This window comes from Pseudophryne corroboree, chromosome 2 (assembly GCF_028390025.1).
Source record: "Pseudophryne corroboree isolate aPseCor3 chromosome 2, aPseCor3.hap2, whole genome shotgun sequence".
Taxonomy (NCBI): domain Eukaryota; kingdom Metazoa; phylum Chordata; class Amphibia; order Anura; family Myobatrachidae; genus Pseudophryne; species Pseudophryne corroboree.
Genome location: NC_086445.1, coordinates 103,289,157 through 103,310,526, shown reverse-complemented (window position 1 = coordinate 103,310,526; position 21,370 = coordinate 103,289,157). Strand labels below are relative to the sequence as shown.

Below are 21,370 nucleotides of genomic sequence, written 5' to 3'. Positions count from 1 at the left end.
GAACAGAAGCCCTCTCCCGCTTCTGCCAAGTCCTCAGCATGACGCTGGGGCTTTACAAGCGGACTCAGGCACGGTGGGGGCCCATCTCAAGAATTTCAGCGTGCAGTGGGCTCACTCACAAGTGGACCCCTGGATCCTTCAGGTGGTATCTCAGGGGTACAAATTGGAATTCGAGACGTCTCCCCCTCGCCGTTTCCTAAAGTCTGCTTTACCAACGTCTCCCTCCGACAGGGAGGCGGTATTGGAAGCCATTCACAAGCTGTATTCCCAGCAGGTGAAATCAAGGTACCCCTCCTGCAACAGGGAAAAGGGTATTATTCCACGCTGTTTGTGGTACCGAAGCCGGACGGCTCGGTGAGACCTATTTTAAATCTGAAATCCTTGAACACTTACATACAGAGGTTCAGATTCAAGATGGAGTCACTCAGAGCGGTGATTGCGAACCTGGAAGAAGGGGATTATATGGTGTCTCTGGACATCAAGGATGCTTACCTCCATGTCCCAATTTACCCTTCTCACCAAGGGTACCTCAGGTTTGTGGTACAGAACTGTCACTATCAGTTTCAGACGCTGCCGTTTGGATTGTCCACGTCACCCCGGGTCTTTACCAAAGTAATGGCCGAAATGATGATACTCCTTCGAAGGAAGGGAGTTTTAATTATCCCTTACTTGGACGATCTCCTGATAAGGGCAAGATCCTGGGAACAGTTGGTAGTCGGGGTAGCACTATCTCAAGTAGTGTTGCGCAGCACGGTTGGATTCTCAATATTCCAAAATTGCAGCTGATTCCGACGACACGTCTTCTATTCCTAGGGATGGTCCTGGACACAGTCCAGAAAAGGTGTTTCTCCCGGAGGAGAAAGCCAGGGAGTTATCCGAGCTAGTCAGAAACCTCCTAAAACCAGGCCAAGTGTCAGTGCATCAATGCACAAGGGTCCTGGGAAAAGTGGTGGCTTCCTACGAAGCAATCCCATTCGGCAGATTCCACGCAAGAACTTTCCAGTGGGACCTGCTGGACAAATGGTCCGGATCGCATCTTCAGATGCATCAGCGGATAACCCTGTCACCAAAGACAAGGGTGTCTCTCCTGTGGTGGTTGCAGAGTGCTCAGCTTCTAGAGGGCCGCAGATTCGGCATTCAGGACTGGGTCCTGGTGACCACGGATGCCAGCCTGCGAGGCTGGGGAGCAGTCACACAGGGAAGAAATTTCCAGGGCTTGTGGTCAAGCCTGGAGACATCACGTCACATAAATATCCTGGAGCTAAGGGCCATTTACAATGCTCTAAGCCTAGCAAGACCTCTGCTTGAAGGTCAGCCGGTGCTGATCCAGTCAGACAACATCACGGCAGTCGCCCACGTAAACAGACAGGGCGGCACAAGAAGCAGGAGGGCAATGGCAGAAGCTGCAAGGATTCTTCGCTGGGCGGAAAATCATGTGATCGCACTGTCAGCAGTGTTCATTCCGGGAGTGGACAACTGGGAAGCAGACTTCCTCAGCAGGCACGACCTCCACCCGGGAGAGTGGGGACTTCACCCAGAAGTCTTCCACATGATTGTAATCCGTTGGGAAAAACCAAAGGTGGACATGATGGCGTCCCGCCTCAACAAAAAATTGGACAGGTATTGCGCCAGGTCAAGGGACCCTCAGGCAATAGCTGTGGACGCTCTGGTAACACCGTGGGTGTACCAGTCAGTGTATGTGTTCCCTCCTCTGCCTCTCATACCCAAGGTATTGAGAATTATAAGACGGAGTGGAGTAAGAACTATACTCGTGGCTCCAGATTGGCCAAGAAGGACTTGGTACCCGGAACTTCAAGAGATGCTCACAGAGGACCCGTGGCCTCTACCTCTAAGAAGGAACCTGCTCCAGCAAGGACCCTGTCTGTTCCAAGACTTACCGCGGCTGCGTTTGACGGCATGGCAGTTGAACGCCGGATCCTGAAGGAAAAAGGCATTCCAGAGGAAGTCATCCCTACCCTGATCAAGGCCAGGAAGGATGTGACCGCAAAGCATTATCACCGCATTTGGCGGAAATATGTTGCGTGGTGCGAGGCCAGGAAGGCCCCAACGGAGGAATTTCAACTGGGTCGATTCCTGCATTTCCTGCAAACAGGAGTGTCTATGGGCCTAAAATTGGGGTCCATTAAGGTTCAAATTTCGGCCCTGTCGATTTTCTTCCAGAAAGAACTGGCTTCAGTTCCTGAAGTTCAGACGTTTGTCAAGGGGGTGCTGCATATACAGTTTCCTTTTGTGCCTCCAGTGGCACCTTGGGATCTCAATGTAGTTTTGGGGTTCCTAAAATCACATTGGTTTGAACCACTCACCACTGTGGACTTAAAATATCTCACATGGAAAGTGGTAATGCTGTTGGCCCTGGCTTCGGCCAGGCGTGTGTCAGAATTGGCGGCTTTATCCTATAAAAGCCCTTACCCGATTTTTCATACTGACAGGGCAGAATTGAGGACTCGTCCTCAATTTCTCCCTAAGGTGGTTTCAGCGTTTCACCTGAACCAGCCTATTGTGGTACCTGCGGCTACTAGGGACTTGGAGGACTCCAAGTTGCTGGACGTAGTCAGGGCCCTAAAAATATATGTTTCCAGGACGGCTGGAGTCAGAAAATCTGACTCGCTGTTTATCCTGTATGCACCCAACAAGCTGGGTGCTCCTACTTCTAAGCAGACTATTGCTCGTTGGATTTGTAGTACAATTCAGCTTGCACATTCTGTGACAGACTTGCCACAGCCAAAATCTGTAAAAGCCCATTCCACAAGGAAGGTGGGCTCATCTTGGGCGGCTGCCCGAGGGGTCTCGGCTTTACAACTTTGCCGAGCAGCTACTTGGTCAGGGGCAAACACGTTTGCTAAATTCTACAAATTTGATACCCTGGCTGAGGAGGACCTGGAGTTCTCTCATTCGGTGCTGCAGAGTCATCCGCACTCTCCCGCCCGTTTGGGAGCTTTGGTATAATCCCCATGGTCCTTACGGAGTTCCCAGCATCCACTAGGACGTCAGAGAAAATAAGAATTTGCTTACCGATAATTCTATTTCTCGTAGTCCGTAGTGGATGCTGGGCGCCCATCCCAAGTGCGGATTGTCTGCAATACTTGTACATAGTTATTGTTAACTAAATAGGGTTATTGTTGTTGTGAGTCATCTTTCCAGAGGCTCCTCTGTTATCATACTGTTAACTGGGTTCAGATCACAAGTTGTACGGTGTGATTGGTGTGGCTGGTATGAGTCTTACCCGGGATTCAATATCATTCCTTATTGTGTACGCTCGTCCGGGCACAGTATCCTAACTGAGGCTTGGAGGAGGGTCATAGGGGGAGGAGCCAGTGCACACCAGGTAGTCCTAAAGCTTTACTTTTGTGCCCAGACTCCTGCGGAGCCGCTATTCCCCATGGTCCTTACGGAGTTCCCAGCATCCACTACGGACTACGAGAAATAGAATTATCGGTAAGTAAATTCTTATTTTTTTTTTACCGGGTTGAATTACCGGGTCAGGGGACCCGCTAAATCGACCAAGGACCTTTCACATCGCACACTGACCCGGTTCGACACGGCAATATGCCGTGTCGATACCGGGTTATTTGTGCGATGTGAAAGGGGTATTACTGTGTGCGTGTGTTTCTGTACATTATGTGGCAGAAGAAGGGCTCTTAGTAGCTTGAAAGAGAACAGTATTCTTCTTTATAACAAGACATAATAAAATCACATTTAATGTTTAGTTAGAAACTTGCTGTATTTTCTCATAGTGTAATTGAATTATTCAGGACAATGGGGTCTATTCATGAAGCAGTGATAAGAGCGGAGAAGTGAGCCAGTGGAGAAGTTGCCCATGGCAACCAATCGCCTTTGAAGGAACATTAATATAGTACATTCTATAAAACTATATGTAGCAGCTGATTGGGTGTTATGAGTAACTTCTACACTGGCTCACTTCCCCGCTCTTTTCACTGCTTCATGAATAGACCCCAAGGTCATTTAAGAGTGGTTTGTGGAACATAAATCTTAGGAGGAAATTCATTTGTCTTGCACTGCTGCAGCTTACATCTGAAGTGACAGGAGCTATTCAATTGTTTACACGGCTAATCCCAGTACATTTGGCCACGTCACACCATACCCCATACGTAACAGGGGGCACTCGCGTTCAGCGGCTCAAAGAATTGAATATCGCCCTGTCACCTTAGGCGGTAGCTGCGTTTGGAAGAAAACAATTGAGTTGCCCCTTAGAGTTTTTCTTCACTGAAAATGTTGATGCTATACTTTTATTTTTAGCAACTCTTTAGATGTTTCTGTTATGTATCCGCCAATGAATGAAATGATATAATTGCATAGTGAACGTTTTCGTTTTTATGTTGCCTTGTGATTTATTTGCTTGGCTATTAGTATTATTTTTATTTATTCACTGTGCATTGTGTCCTGCAGCTGCCTATTACACATACTGTACCCTATAGTGGTAATAGGGCCCTGAGCACATGCTTACAATCAAATAAGCAACCCCTACTAATAGCAGATGGACTACGATGAACGTCTGTCATCTGAGTAATACTTCGGTTACTCAGGGTGGCTGGTGTCTTCACGCAGCCTGGGCCATTGAAGCGGCGCCACTGGCATCTGCACACCCAGAAAGCTGGGCAACATGTCTCAGTTTTCTGAAACGCTGCCCCAACCCTGCTGCGGCTTAGGTGGCACTGCAACCGTGGTCTCAGACACATGCGAAGTACAAATGCTGTGCATATGCAGATTGCTTGACATCGGATAATGCACATAAACCATTGGGTTTGCTTACTCTCTGAATCTGGCCCTTACTCCATATCTTGAACTATGCTTCTTTGTTACAATGCAGGAACATCCTGCGTTACACTATGGGGTGAATTCAATTAATCACAAAAAGTTTTTAAGCAAAAATAACCATGACTTTACAGCAGTTTATAGCCCGATGGTATCGGACAATATTATTATTATTATTATTATTATTACTGCTCTGTGGCGCAAATAGTAACCCAAAAATGCAGAAATAGGGTACATGGTAAAACGATAAATGAAATCTATATAGAACATTTTTTGCTTCTTGTGTTTAGAGCCTGGTAGTTGCCAATGGAGGCCTGGGGAACGGAGTCAGCAGACAGCAGCTGCTCAACGTCCTGCAGAGATGCGGATTGGTGGATTCGCTTCTAATGCCCCCAAACAAGCCTTATTCATTTGTCACCTATTCCTCCACGGAGGAGGCCATCCAGGCCTGCGCTTCACTCAGCGGTCAGGACCTCCCGTCTGCTGACTCGGAACAGAAAATAACTCTCTACTTCAGCTTTGTGGAGAAAGGTATTGCTAGTCGCTGTTTCTGTAAGTGCTGCTTGTGTTACATTTGGCTGTTCTCATTGAACAGCATTGTGCAGAGCTAGATGGGATCTCACGCTGTGACACAGTTCCTTTCACAGTGTAATTTAGGAGCGGAAAACATTGTCTATCTCAGTGTTAATGTGTCTGGCTAGAAAAGGGAGAATTTATAGAAACAAAACAAGTCTATGGATTCTGTAACCAAATGTTTAAAATGACAAAGTTTTGCAAGAAAACCGATTGTGTAACGTTCAGTTTGGCCGCGTGTTTTTAAGGTTATATTACCTGGTTTCCAATTTAGAGGAAGGCTGGTTTGAGCACTAGGGGATGGATTGAAAAAAGGAATATATTATTATTGTTATTATTATTATTATCTGCTGCACCATACAGAGCAAAGATGAATAACAAGATAAATAAAGTGACAGAAAAACAAAATGTACGTGTTCACAAGTGTAGGCGTAACATATACCAGGCTGTGATAGTAAATCTAAGGGGTGGTATGATAGGGGGGGGTCCTGCTCCTGTAATCTTACATTCCAAAAGGGTAAGGGAAGGAGTGGGGTTATAGGGAAGATACCAGGGGTTAAGGATGTAGAAAGGAAGACCGGATTAGGCAGAGATCCGGAAGGCACGGATGAATGAGCGTTTGGAGCAATGGATGTTTGGGAAGAGCGTTCCATAGGTTGGGGGCAACATGGGAGAAATGTTGGAGACAGGCCTAAGAAGAGGTGATCAGTGGGGCGGAAAGTGGTGGTTACTTGCTGACCGGAAGGGCAGGAGGATGGGGAGAGGGAAAGAGTACAGTATATAAATAGTATATGTGATATATATTCTTCTGTACTTTAGATTTTTACTGTATGTATTTAGCACGTTTCAGAAATAGTCACAATGAGGAAGGTAATGCAGTGTAGGGCTTTACCACTGTCCAGTGGGAATTGGCACATTCTCTATGTGGAATGCCGGCAGGGTATGACCATTCTCCTGAACTGGTAACACTACTGGTATTTTCACATATCCACAGAGCTGTCATTTAAGGCAACAGAGGATCCACTAGGTTGGTTCTCCTTTGGATTTTTATATATAAGGGTTTGGAGGAACCGTACTTAAGATGAGGAGTTGTCTGAGGGTGCAGGTATGAATGCTTTTAGATTAGTGATTGTCAACCAGGTACAGTTCCAGGGGCCAAATGGATGGCCCTCTAGCCTTCTGAGGGGCCACATGTTACTCTTTCTGTTAGTAATAAGTAAAACCAATACATTTAATCAAAAGAAAGAGACACCTGCCTGCAATTACTAATAGAAGGCATTTTATTGTGAGACAAGCAAGTGTTACAGGTATACCAGACAATTCAGACAATAAAGCAAGAGCATGTGAAGGCTTGGAGGTGCCCCTGTTGCTGATCATAATTATATATTAAAGCAACAAAGTATCATTTAGAAAAAAAAAATGTTTTTAACAAGAAATTAATACTGTATTCTATGTTACTATATTTTCTCTGTTGTCTACAGTAATCTGGTTAGATTTTTATGACTGTATATGCTGTATATTCTTTTGTGAAGGTAAAAGATGATATTTTAAAATGATAAAACTTTTTTTTACCATCTACTTTATGTTATTCACAGTAGAAGTCAGAGAGATTTTACCTCCGCCGCTGCCCCCTGGCTTGGTGATTGTAGAAGACTTTGTTTCTCCTGATGAAGAACTTGTGATGTTAGAAAATATCCTCTGGGAGGTTGATAACTCCAGTAAGTGTCCTATCATTCTACATTAGTGTGAGAGATAAATGGATTAAAATACAGTCTGAACCTTGTCATAAAAATGGAAATGGCTAGAAGAGACTCTGTGTGATCCATGAAACTCTCCGAGATGATAGGAGTATGGAGTACTCTGCATAAGGAAATAAGACGTTTGTGTAGCTGGTGTCTGTCTAAACAGAAGTCTTGTCTTAATAATGATATTTTCTCTGTGGCATAGCACAAGCACATTGCATTGAATAGAGATACGTAATAAGTTGTTTTGAGGTACATCACCTTCATCTTGTGCCATGTGATGTTTCTGTATGTGCTGTTGGTTAATAGGTTGTTTTCATTCAATCTACTTGCAGACCAGAAGTCACTAAAGCACAGGCGGGTGAAGCATTATGGCTATGAGTTCCGATACGATAACAATAACGTAGATAAGGATCAGCCTTTGCCTGGAGGTAAGCTTGAAAAAGTAGGATATGGGCATCATTATGGTTGACAGCAGCTGACTGTCTTAAGATTTCAACAGTGATATCTTCATGTTTCATGTCTCCTCATTCCAAAAGTACCACCCCACAGGTAGCCAGGGCTGTAACTTGGGGTGTGCGACCGGTGACGCAGCACAGAGTCACGGCCCTTGCTTCTGGCCTGGAGCTGAACCCTGTAGTAGGACTGCTGCTGCAGCGCCACCGGATTATGCTCAGGACACTCCGGTCAGGACTGTACTTAACGATGCTGGCGGCCCCCCGGCCCCTCTGCGTGACGTAATGACATTGGGTGCTCAGGGGCCGGGCTGGCACAGGGCGCATTTGAGCCCTGTTATGGCGCTGCAGGTAAGTGCACAGAAATGCCACTGCTATTGACTACTTTATCACTGGCGGCTGATACTGCTGCCGCCTTACAGTAGTCACAACCCAGCGCGTCTGATCATGTGTATGCCCAAAAATGAAAAGGGCAATGATTTTACATATTTATTAAAGCATTGCCCTTATAAATTACGGGTGTAAACACGATGAGAAACGCTGAGTTTTACAAACTGTTACTTTGTAAATAAACCCCTTTGCCTTTATAAATAATTAATGTTAATGCTGCTAGTATTAATAGAAACTCAAGTAAACCTAGCAAGTCTGCTGAGTGCTTCTGAGGACTCTGCTCCTTCCACTACCTGTCAGTCTGAGGCTTCCTGCTTAGCACATCCCCCTCCCCGCATCATAATTCTGCCACGTATATTCCTGTTCTCTGAGAGGGTCATTTCCTTCCTCAAGATTAGCTCCTAAAATACTCTGTTCTGCTGTGGACAATCTGGAAACCTAATTGTTCACAGGTTTATGTAGCCCCACCCTCAAAAGTTTGGGCACAGATGAGCAGAAGGCGACGAATAAACAAATGTTAGACAAAAAAGTACCTAAGAATGATACCATCATTCAGCCTCAGAACCAGCTGCACTTAGAAAAGCCACCTTGCTCTGATGCCATTTTTTGTTTGTTCTCGAAGCAGGCGGCATAAATAGAGAGCACTGTGATTGATAAATTATGTTTGTTCGATCTTGGATAGCATGCAGATTCTTAATTTTTACACAGGTCTTCCAGAGTTCTGTAATTCGGTACTGGACAGATGCTTGCTACAAGGACTCATAAAGAATAGACCTGACCAATTAACAATAAACCAGTATGAGCCAGGACAAGGTAAGGTACTAAGTACAGATGGTGTAATGGTTAGCATTGCTACCTCTCAGCACTGAGGTCATGGGTTCGATTCCCACCACGGCCCTAACTGTGAGGAATTTGTATATTGTATACTTGTATATTCTCCCTGTACTTGCGTGGGTTTCCTCTGGGTACTCCAGTTTCCTCCCACAATCCAAAACTATATCGGAAGGTTAATTGGATCCCCCCAAAAATAATCCTAGTGTGTAAGTGTGTGCGTGTACATGGGCAGGCTGGATGGACCAAGTGGTTCTCATCTGCCGCCAAATTCTATGTTTCTATGTAAGTCTGATTAATGTGAATATTAAATGACTTCTACTTTAAATTGTGATTTTACACCAGCTCAGATTGTGTCTCATCCTATACCATTAATAATAGCAGAGCATTGTATTTCAGCAGCACTGTCCTCATTCTACGTGAAAGGAGTAGTGCAGATTGGAATGACTTCTTGTTAAACAACAATGCACCCCTGGGCACCACATCTACCCCATTACCCAAAGCTTGCAATGAATTAAGGTAGTGTTTCCAGCAGCAACAACTACTAGTGTATTCAGGGGCAGACTGGGAATTTAAAGTCAAGCAAAGGCTGGGTGGTAGATAAGGTTAATGCAAAACGCTATGGTGGGTTGAAACATAACATGAAACGATGAACCTGTCGCAGTAGGAGGGCCTAACACACAAAGCATGTCACTGGTTGCTGGAGTAAACACAAGCAAGCAGAATAAGTATTGTACAGATCATTATCATTTAAATAACAATAACACAGTACACAGACTGTGCTGTTCACCCTTACCTGTTCTTTTACCTATTCCGTGATACCCCGTCATGGGGCATTACTTACCTAGGGCAGTAGTGCCAAACTGTGGCATGGATGGACAGTAGCTGCCATTAGAGACTGGCAGCTACCCCCGCAGCCAGGGATGATGGAGAGTGCTGGACCCTGTGTGGAGCCTGCAGCAGCAGAAACATGTCCCACAGTACATGGTGGCTAACTTGCTTCAGCCACGGATAATCTACGGCTGCAGAATATATCAACTGTTGTTGCCTAGCATCTAAGTCCTGGCTAGCACGCATGAGCCAAGGTAGCTTAAAATGAATGAGGACTGAGGGGACCGCTAGCTGGAGGGGTTATAAGAAGCGCAGAGAGCCGTTGAGAGGCAGTAGGACTTGTGCAGGTTGCTCCTTTGAGCAGTGATCCATTGGGGGGTGGAGGGGGGAGGGGGACAGGGATATCTGATCAGAGGGAGTGAACAGAAGGAGCCAAAATTAAAAATCGCGCCTTGCAGGTAGGTTTAATGGGAAGAGAATGTCAGACTAATGACGGATACCCGAGGCAGCTGCTGGGCGCTTGGTGTGGTGCTGATCAGCGAGAATGCTGGACTGAACTGCTTCAGGGAGAAGATCTGTGATTGCACATTATCTGCAATGCAATATACTGGGCCAGTGCAGAAATACTCACAGCAGGACTAGTCTAGTCACCTAGATAGAGAAGGGCAACTCTGTGTTAGTTATAAGCCTGAAAGAGCTAGTACTTACAAAATCTGCTCAATGTCATGACAAACCGATTCTAAATGCCCCCACTAATTCCTCCAAGCATAGCTATAGACCCTAAGTTACTCAACTAATAGCGGCTAATACAGCCTTAGATGGAAATTATAAAGCAGTGGTTTACATCCAGATTTACCAGAAGTCCAAATTTAATTTACCACGGTTACTAGCTTCTATAAAGGGCTATTCACAGAGTGCTCCTAAAGAAAGTTACTAGCGTCTGATCAAGTTCAGCAATAAATATGAGTGAGACTTACATATCAGCCACAGTAGGATGAGAGCAGTACAGACTAAACTAATGGGCCCTACACATTAGGCCATAACACTGAACGATATGAACGTTCTCGTTCATTAATGATCGAGAACTCGTTCATATCATTCATCGTGTAGGCACCAACAATGAACGATTTGCGGCCCCACTCTCATTTATCGTTGGTGCCGGGTCGCTTATGCATGCAGGACAATATTGACAATCTCGTCCATATTAGCATGCACCCCCCGACACCGGGTCACCCGTCGGCCGTTTCCACCGTCGGGTGGATCGCCAAGTGTGTAGGGGGCATCAGCCTAATTAATGTAGTGTTCACACTATGCAGTTTCAACAGGGGGCCGCGCCCTGCCCAATTTAAAAATGGCAAAATGTGTCCTGCCCTTTTAGCAGTGTTCTGCTAAAACAGCCTGCCTGTGCCTTCCCCACCAGTGGGCTGCAGTGTCCTGCGAGTGGGAAAAGCTGCAGTTGCTGATCACCGCCAGGTGAATAGATGCCGTGTGCATGCTCTCGCCATATATTTACAGTGAGGGGAAGGCTTGGGGGCAGCCCAGCATAACCATAAGTGCTAGACACGCCCCCAAGAGTGATGACGGCTGGGCCGTGCCCCCTCCCCAGCTGGCAACGTCCCCTTTTCAGGTGCTCGTTCTCCTTCAAACCTGCACCCCAGCTCCCTGCCCGCATATTAGTGGGTACACTCTTAATGTAATCTGAGGGAACCAACCCTTTGTGGAATATTTGTCTACCATAGAGATTTCTATCAAACACGGGTTTGCAACGCAAAAACAGTAAAGTACCAACAAAATTCTAGTAAACATTTGTGACTGTAACGTACATAAATAATTCTTGTTTTAGGATACAGGTTGAGTATCCCTTATCCAAAATGCTTGGGACCAGAGGCATTTTGGATATCGGATTTTTCCGTATTTTGGAATAATTGCATACTATAATGAGATATCATGGTGATGGGACCTAAATCTAAGCACAGAATGCATTTATGTTACATATACACCTTACACACACAGCCTGAAGGTCATTTTAGCCAATATTTTTTATAACTTTGTGCATTAAACAAAGTGTGTCTACATTCACACAATTCATTTATGTTTCATATACACCTTATACACTCAGCCTGAAGGTCATTTAATACAATATTTTAATAACTTTGTGTATATAACAAAGTTTGTGTACATTGAGCCATCAAAAAAAATAAGAATTTACTTACCGATAATTCTATTTCTCGTAGTCCGTAGTGGATGCTGGGGACTCCGTAAGGACCATGGGAATAGCGGCTCCGCAGGAGACTGGGCACAAAAGTAAAGCTTTAGGACTACCTGGTGTGCACTGGCTCCTCCCCCTATGACCCTCCTCCAAGCCTCAGTTAGGATACTGTGCCCGGACGAGCGTACACAATAAGGAAGGATTTTGAATCCCGGGTAAGACTCATACCAGCCACACCAATCACACCGTATAACTTGTGATCTAAACCCAGTTAACAGCATGATAACAGAGGAGCCTCTAGAAAAGATGGCTCACTACAGCAATAACCCGATTTTTGGTAACAATAACTATGTACAAGTATTGCAGACAATCCGCACTTGGGATGGGCGCCCAGCATCCACTACGGACTACGAGAAATAGAATTATCGGTAAGTAAATTCTTATTTTCTCTGACGTCCTAGTGGATGCTGGGGACTCCGTAAGGACCATGGGGATTATACCAAAGCTCCCAAACGGGCGGGAGAGTGCGGATGACTCTGCAGCACCAAATGAGAGAACTCCAGGTCCTCCTCAGCCAGGGTATCAAATTTGTAGAATTTTACAAACGTATTTGCTCCTGACCAAGTAGCTGCTCGGCAAAGTTGTAAAGCCGAGACCCCTCGGGCAGCCGCCCAAGATGAGCCCACCTTCCTTGTGGAGTGGGCATTTTACAGATTTTTGGCTGTGGCAGGCCTGCCACAGAATGTGCAAGCTGAATTGTACTACAAATCCAACGAGCAATAGTCTGCTTAGAAGCAGGAGCACCCAGCTTGTTGGGTGCATACAGGATAAACAGCGAGTCAGATTTTCTGACTCCAGCCGTCCTGGAAACATATATTTTCAGGGCCCTGACAACGTCTAGCAACTTGGAGTCCTCCAAGTCCCTAGTAGCCGCAGGCACCACAATAGGTTGGTTCAGGTGAAACGCTGAAACCACCTTAGGGAGAAACTGAGGACGAGTCCTCAATTCCGCCCTGTCCGAATGGAAAATCAGATAAGGGCTTTTACAGGATAAAGCCGCCAATTCTGACACGCGCCTGGCCCAGGCCAGGGCCAACAGCATGACCACTTCCCATGTGAGATATTTTAACTCCACAGATTTAAGTGGTTCAAACCAATGTGACTTTTGGAACCCAAAAACTACATTGAGATCCCAAGGTGCCACTGGAGGCACAAAAGGAGGCTGTATATGCAGTACCCCTTTTACAAACGTCTGAACTTCAGGGACTGAAGCTAGTTCTTTTTGGAAGAAAATTGACAGGGCCGAAATTTGAACCTTAATGGACCCCAATTTCAGGCCCATAGACACTCCTGTTTGCAGGAAATGTAGGAATCGACCCAGTTGAATTTCCTCCGTCGGGCCTTACTGGCCTCGCACCACGCAACATATTTTCGCCAAATGCGGTGATAATGTTTTGCGGTTACATCCTTCCTGGCTTTGATCAGGATAGGGATGACTTCATCCGGAATGCCTTTTTCCTTCAGGATCCGGCGTTCAACCGCCATGCCGTCAAACGCAGCCGCGGTAAAGGTGTGTACACACGGTAAGATATTTTCTTCCGATTCTGACTATATAGTCAGAATCGGAAGAAAAGATAGTGCAGATCGCAAGGTGACAGTCACCTTGCGATCCCGATCCGATGCCGATGCGCGGCCCCGCGCGGTCGGCATCGGCAGAAAAAATAGGCTGTGCAGGCAAGTCAATCCTGGCTATCTCTATAGAAGAGATAGTCAGGATTGACATCGCACATAGCCAGCATCGCAAGCACACTCATTATGTGCTTGCGATACTGGCTAAGTGCCGACCCGGCCCCCTGTCGCACGGTGAGAATCGGATAAGTCCGAATCTCACCGTGTGTATGCACCCTTAGTCTTGGAACAGACAGGGTCCTTGCTGGAGCAGGTCCCTTCTTAGAGGTAGAGGCCACGGATCCTCCGTGAGCATCTCTTGAAGTTCCGGTTACCAAGTCCTTCTTGGCCAATCCGGAGCCACGAATATAGTGCTTACTCCTCTCCATCTTATAATTCTCAGTACCTTGGGTATGAGAGGCAGAGGAGGGAACACATACACTGACTGGTACACCCACGGTGTTACCAGAGCGTCTACAGCTATTGCCTGAGGGTCCCTTGACCTGGCGCAATACCTGTCGAGTTTTTCCCAACGGTTTATAATCATGTGGAAGACTTCTGGGTGAAGTCCCCACTCTCCCGGGTGGAGGTCGTGTCTGCTGAGGAAGTCTGCTTCCCAGTTGTCCACTCCCGGAATGAATACTGCTGACAGTGCTATCACATGATTTTCCGCCCAGCGAAGAATCCTTGCAGCTTCTGCCATTGCCCTCCTGCTTCTTGTGCCACCCTGTCTGTTTACGTGGGTGACTGCCGTGATGTTGTCCGACTGGATCAACACCGTCTGACCTTGAAGCAGAGGTCTTGCTAAGCTTAGAGCATTGTAAATGGCCCTTAGCTTCAGGATATTTATGTGAAGTGATGTCTCCAGGCTTGACCATAAGCCCTGGAAATTCCTTCCCTGTGTGACTGCTCCCCAGCCTCGCAGGCTGGCATCCGTGGTCACCAGGACCCAGTCCTGAATGCCGAATCTGCGGCCCTCTAGAAGATGAGCACTCTGCAACCACCACAGGAGGGACACCCTTGTCCTTGGTGACAGGGTTATCCGCTGATGCATCTGAAGATGCGACCCGGACCATTTGTCCAGCAGGTCCCACTGGAAAATTCTTGCGTGGAATCTGCCGAATGGGATTGCTTCGTAGGAAGCCACCATTTTTCCCAGAACCCTTGTGCATTGATGCACTGAGACTTGGCTCGGTTTTAGGAGGTTCCTGACTAGCTCGGATAACTCCCTGGCTTTCTCCTCCGGGAGAAACACCTTTTTCTGGACTGTGTCCAGGATCATCCCTAGGAACAGAAGACGAGTCGTCGGAACCAGCTGCGATTTTGGAATATAGAGAATCCAACCGTGCTGCCGCAACACTACCTGAGATAGTGCTACACCGACCTCCAACTGTTCTCTGGATCTTACCCTTATCAGGAGATCGTCCAAGTAAGGGATAACTAAAACTCCCTTCCTTCGAAGGAGTATCATCATTTCGGCCATTACCTTGGTAAAGACCCGGGGTGCCGTGGACCATCCAAACGGCAGCGTCTGAAACTGATAGTGACAGTTCTGTACCACAAACCTGAGGTACCCTTGGTGAGAAGGGTAAATTGGGACATGAAGGTAAGCATCCTTGATGTCCCGAGACACCATGTAGTCCCCTTCTTCCAGGTTCGCAATCACTGCTCTGAGTGACTCCATCTTGAATTTGAACTTCTGTATGTAAGTGTTCAAAGATTTTAGATTTAAAATCGGTCTCACCGAGCCGTCCGGCTTCGGTACCACAACAGTGTGGAATAATACCCCTTTCCCTGTTGCAGGAGGGGTACCTTGATTATCACCTGCTGGGAATACAGCTTGTGAATGGCTTCCAAAACTGCCTCCCTGTCGGAGGGAGACGTCGGTAAAGCCGACTTTAGGAAACGGCGAGGGGGAGACGTCTCGAATTCCAATTTGTACCCCTGAGATACCACCTGAAGGATCCAGGGGTCTACTTGCGAGTGAGCCCACTGCGCGCTGAAATTCTTGAGACGGGCCCCCACCGTGCCTGAGTCCGCTTGTAAAGCCCCAGCGTCATGCTGAGGGCTTGGCAGAGGCGGGAGAGGGCTTCTGTTCCTGGGAACTGGCTGATTTCTGCAGCCTTTTTCCTCTCCCTCTGTCACGGGGCAGAAATGAGGAACCTTTTGCCCGCTTGTCCTTATGGGAACGAAAGGACTGCGCCTGATAATACGGCGTCTTCTTATGTTGAGAGGCGACCTGGGGTAAAAACGTGGATTTCCCAGCTGTTGCCGTGGCCACCAGGTCTGAAAGACCGACCCCAAATAACTCCTCCCCTTTATAAGGCAATACTTCCATATGCCGTTTGGAATCCGCATCACCTGACCACTGTCGTGTCCATAACCCTCTTCTGGCAGAAATGGACAACGCACTTACTCTTGATGCCAGTCGGCAAATATTCCGCTGTGCATCACGCATATATAGAAATGCATCTTTTAAATGCTCTATAGGCAATAATATACTGTCCCTATCTAGGGTATCAATATTTTCAGTCAGGGAATCCGACCACGCCAACCCAGCACTGCACATCCAGGCTGAGGCGATTGCTGGTCGCAGTATAACACCAGTATGTGTGTAAATACATTTTAGGATACCCTCCTGCTTTCTATCAGCAGGATCCTTAAGGGCGGCCATCTCAGGAGAGGGTAGAGCCCTTGTTTTGACAAGCGTGTGAGCGCTTTATCCACCCTAGGGGGTGTTTCCCAACGCACCCTAACCTCTGGCGGGAAAGGATATAATGCCAATAACTTTTTTATCGGGGGAAACCCACGCTTCATCACACACCTCATTTAATTTCCCAGATTCAGCAAAACTACAGGTAGTTTTTCCTCACCGAACATAATACCCCTTTTGGTGGTACTCGTATTATCAGAAATGTGTAAAACATTTTTCATTGCCTCAATCATGTAACGTGTGGCCCTACTGGAAGTCACATTTGTCTCTTCACCGTCGACACTGGAGTCAGTATCCGTGTCGGCGTCTGTATCTGCCATCTGAGGTAACGGGCGCTTTAGAGCCCCTGACGGCCTATGAGACGTCTGGACAGGCACAAGCTGAGTAGCCGGCTGTCTCATGTCAACCACTGTCTTTTGTAAAGAGCTGACACTGTTAATTCCTTCCAACAGTTCACCCACTCAGGTGTCGACCCCCTAGGGGGTGACATCCCTATTACAGGCAATTTGCTCCGCCTCCACATCATTTTCCTCCTCATACATGTCGACACAAACGTACCGACACACAGCACACACACAGGGAATGCTCTGATAGAGGACAGGACCCCACTAGCCCTTTGGGGAGACAGAGGGAGAGTTTGCCAGCACACACCAGAGAACTATATATATACAGGGATAACCTTATATAAGTGTTTTTCCCCTTATAGCTGCTGTATTGTTAATACTGCGCCTAATTAGTGCCCCCCTCTCTTTTTTTAACACTTTCTGTAGTGTAGTGACTGCAGGGGAGAGCCAGGGGAGCTTCCCTCCAACGGAGCTGTGAGGGAAAATGGCGCCAGTGTGCTGAGGAGATAGGCTCCGCCCCTTTTTAGCTGACTTTTCTCCTGCTTTTTTATGGATTCTGGCAGGGGTTAAAATTCATCCATATAGCCCTGGGGGCTATATGTGATGTATTTTCGCCAGCCAAGGTGTTTTTATTGCTGCTCAGGGCGCCCCCCCCTAGCGCCCTGCACCCTCAGTGACCGAAGTGTGAAGTGTGCTGAGGAGCAATGGCGCACAGCTGCAGTGCTGTGCGCTACCTTGGTGAAGACAGGATGTCTTCTGCCGCCGATTTTCCGGACCTCTTCTTGCTTCTGGCTCTGTAAGGGGGCCGGCAGCGCGGCTCTGGGACCGGACTCCATGGCTGGGCCTGTGTTCGATCCCTCTGGAGCTAATGGTGTCCCGTAGCCTAAGAAGCCCAATCCACTCTGCACGCAGGTGAGTTCGCTTCTTCTCCCCTTAGTCCCTCGATGCAGTGAGCCTGTTGCCAGCAGGTCTCACTGAAAATAAAAAACCTAAAACTAAACTTTTCACTAAGCAGCTCAGGAGAGCCACCTAGTGTGCACCCTTCTCGTTCGGGCACAAAAATCTAACTGAGGCTTGGAGGAGGGTCATAGGGGGAGGAGCCAGTGCACACCAGGTAGTCCTAAAGCTTTACTTTTGTGCCCAGTCTCCTGCGGAGCCGCTATTCCCATGGTCCTTACGGAGTCCCCAGCATCCACTAGGACGTCAGAGAAACAAAGGTTTCACTATCTCACTCTCACTCAAAAAAGTCCGTATTTCGGAATATTCCGTATTTCGGAATATTTGGATATGGGATACTCAACCTGTAATAGATATTCTGATATCATAAGGAGTTTATCCAGTGTTATAGTTCGTGATTGGGTGAAAAGAAAATGTAAAGGTTGGATAATACTTGCTACTAGGGTTTAAAGAGGAGGTAAAAAAGGGAATAAGTGAAGTTAGAGCATGTTAAACACTTACTTAGTATTTGACAGTGATTAAAGGATACTATGTTATCATACATTGTGATAGAAGAGGATAAGGAGGCTTACATGGAAAAAAAAGGTGTTTCAGTGAAAGTGTTGGTGATTACATAACTGTGATGACACCATTAACTTGGGGAAGTCTGAAAGAAGTGCCACCCTCAGTTACTTGTCTCCTAGATGATGTCCCATTAAATAAACCAAATCTATTTTTCACTTGTGTGTTTTATTGTGTGTGGGGTTGGGATCCCTTACCTCTCTGCCAGTCATATACCAATAGCCATCAGACAAGCACTGTGAACTGAATACACTAAAAACATCCCACCCTGTCCTAATTTGTTCAGGATACACCACAAGTGTGCTGTTCCTCCTTACCTGTTCTTGCAGATTTGATTACCTCCAGTTCATTTACCTGTTCTTGCCTTGTTGCCGTTTTGGCATCTCTTGGAAAGTCAGTGTCTTGAAAGTTTTATGACAATGCAAAGTGTTAACAAACCGTAAGGGGCAGATGTATTAAGCCTAGAGAAGTGATAAAGCAGTGATAAGTGCAAGGTGATAACACACCAGCCAATCAGCTCCAACATGTAAATTGACAGTTAGGAGCTGATTGGCTGGTGCATTATCACCTCCCACTAATCACTGCTTTATCACTTCTCCAGGCTTAATACATCTGAGGCTCTTTGCCATAAATACAACACTCTGTTATAGCCAGAGAAAGCTGCCCCCCTAGCACTAGCAATGAATACCATGTGAATGTGGTTTGTCTAATGTGTGTGTGTGTTGGTATACATAGTCATAAAAATCTATGAAAAATTGTTATATCAAAGATCAATATCTATATAAGGCGTCATAAGTGTTCAACAGCATTGTTCAAGTGGGTAAATGGACAACGAGAACATAAGTACAGACTAATGTAGATCGTATATAAATTCATATAAATACATAATTAAAGTGTGAAGTTAGCATATGGATGCTTTCCTCCGCTGTAGTGAATCTGAAAGGTACAATTAGTGACATTAATATTATAGGACAATGGCCCTCATTCCGAGTTGTTCGCTCGTTATTTTCCTTCGCATCGGTGCGATTTTCCGCTAACTGCGCATGCGCAATGTTTGCACTGCGGCTGCGTCAAGTAAATTTGCTAAGAAGTTTGGAATTTTACTCACAGCATTACGAGGTTTTTTCTTCGTTCTGGTGATCGGAGTGTGATTGACAGGAAGTGGGTGTCTCTGGGTGGAAACTGGCCGTTTTATGGGTGTGTGTGAAAAAACGCTGCCGTTTCTGGGGAAAACGTGGGAGTGGCTGGAGAAACGGGGGAGTGTCTGGGCGAACACTGGGTGTGTTTGTGACGTCAAACCAGGAACGAAACTGACTGAACTGATCGCAGTGGCAGAGTAAGTCTCGAGCTACTCAGAAACTGCTAAGAAATGTCTATTCGCAATTTTGCGAATACTTCGTTCGCAATTCTGCTAAGCTAAGATACCCTCCCAGAGGGCGGCGGCTTAGCGTGTGCACTGCTGCGAAAAGCGGCTAGCGAGCGAACAACTCGGAATGAGGGCCAATACTCGATCTCTGAGCAGGTGTAAAATGAAAGTGTACTGAGAGTTGCTTGTCACAGAGTAAAGAACATATCTACAAATGTGCTCTCTCCACCCCTTTATCTTATGTGAATAGTATCCCTCTGCTCAAATCTAGTTTCTGCAGTGGCTCGTATTCTGCTGTTTGCTTTTTAAGACGTGCCATCAGTCCATCCAACCTTCCATCGGTAGTTGCAGATGTCTTTTGTCCTGCCATGCTGCACCACAAACCCATGCACTTAGGCAGAATGCACGGTGTATGAAATCACAAAAGATCATTCCACACTTCATAAAGGACCTTCATAATTAGAGTAAGGTGGTAATTCAATTTTCGGTGAAAAAAAAGGGGGCAATTGTTGCCCAATGTTTATCAGGCAATTCAATTTCAGCCTTTTTTTTTTTTTTCTTTTGCACAAAAATTGATTGCGAAAACGAGTCAGTTATCGGGGATTTTGATTTTAAGCTGCCTCCGGGCAGGTGGAATAAAAATCCCTGATAGTGCCGGCTTTCTAGCCTAATTGGATAGCGCCCGGGGGATCAATTAGCCATGGTTATTTACCACAGCTAATTGAATTCCCCCCTAAAGTTGTTATGTATATACATATGTTACTTTGTGGCAAGCCATCTGGATAAGAGAATAAAATGTGAATAAAAAGTATGTCTTTGTTATTGCTAGGCATCCCGCCGCACATTGATACTCATTCAGCATTTGAAGATGAAATTATCTCATTGAGCTTGGGAGCCGAGGTAAGACAAAAAATAGTATTTAATCCCCCCTAAAAATATACACACTCTACAGGGATTGTTAGTTCAAGTACGATGAGTGTTTATGTTGGTTGACAGAGCTCCTGTCTGCTTTATAGCTCTATGTGGTTCCATTCAGCACTGTGAGCAAGTCTTACCCATCTCTTAAATGTTTCAATGTTAAAAACACGTAATGTAAATCTATTGATTTCCTAGAGCTATGTTTCTATTGGGTGTTTTGTCCAGTTCCACCCCAGCTTCCATCAGGCTCTGCCACATCCCATAGCTGGTGTATTGTTATGAAGTTTTCATGGGATATAGTTGTAATCCCGGCGGTCAGAATACTGACGCCGGAATCCTCCTGGGTGACCACGACTCCAATGGAGTGGGAACACAACCTGTGGCGAGCGAAGCGATCCACCAAGTCCCCAGGGGGCTTCGTTCCGCTTGCTCCCCTGCCGACATTCTGACGGTCTGGATTCTGCCCGGTATTTTGACCGCCCGGATCCCGTACCCATCTCGTTTTCACACATGACTTAAATTGACGGAAGGATTTTATGGATTCTTTTCGGAACCGTCTTTTCTTGGATTCCATAACACCAAGGGCCAACTTAGAAAAAGGTCCTTGTAGTCTGTTTTAGCAAAACCTTCAACAGGAATCTTAAACATTCATCACAAATACAGATGTGATCTCATTCTCCTAGCCTCAGTACTCCATGCGGTGAGAGATGCCTCTCCCGAGTGAACAGCAGTGTAGCATAGTGACCTTTTCTTTAAATGTGTATCTTATTCACACAACAGATGCAGTGAAACACCCCTCAATCTGTACCATAGACATCGGGCTGCGATGAATTCGTTTTAAGTACAGTATGTACAAAGTTGCAGATGAAGCATAACGATACTTGACGTGCAAAAAAGCCACAGGTGCCGCATAATAGCACTTCCTATACTGTACAGTTTGAGACTCACTCACAAACAGATGTGCAAGTGTTGCAAATCAGTGCAATTACCTGAAGTGGTTTTGTTGTATCACATTACG

General features: G+C 46.2%; 1 protein-coding gene across 3 annotated transcripts in view; it reads left to right on the top strand.

The window, feature by feature from the left end:
• Nucleotides 1–21,370, top strand: part of ALKBH8 (alkB homolog 8, tRNA methyltransferase) — a 164,017-nt gene that overhangs the window by 59,086 nt on the left and 83,561 nt on the right. For all 3 annotated transcript variants that reach the window (XM_063951577.1, XM_063951575.1, XM_063951576.1), the window contains 5 exons: nt 5,085–5,325; nt 6,963–7,085; nt 7,445–7,540; nt 8,663–8,767; nt 20,264–20,334. In XM_063951577.1, coding sequence (XP_063807647.1) covers nt 5,085–5,325; nt 6,963–7,085; nt 7,445–7,540; nt 8,663–8,767; nt 20,264–20,334 — 636 coding nt within the window. The remainder of the gene's footprint in view (nt 1–5,084; nt 5,326–6,962; nt 7,086–7,444; nt 7,541–8,662; nt 8,768–20,263; nt 20,335–21,370) is intronic.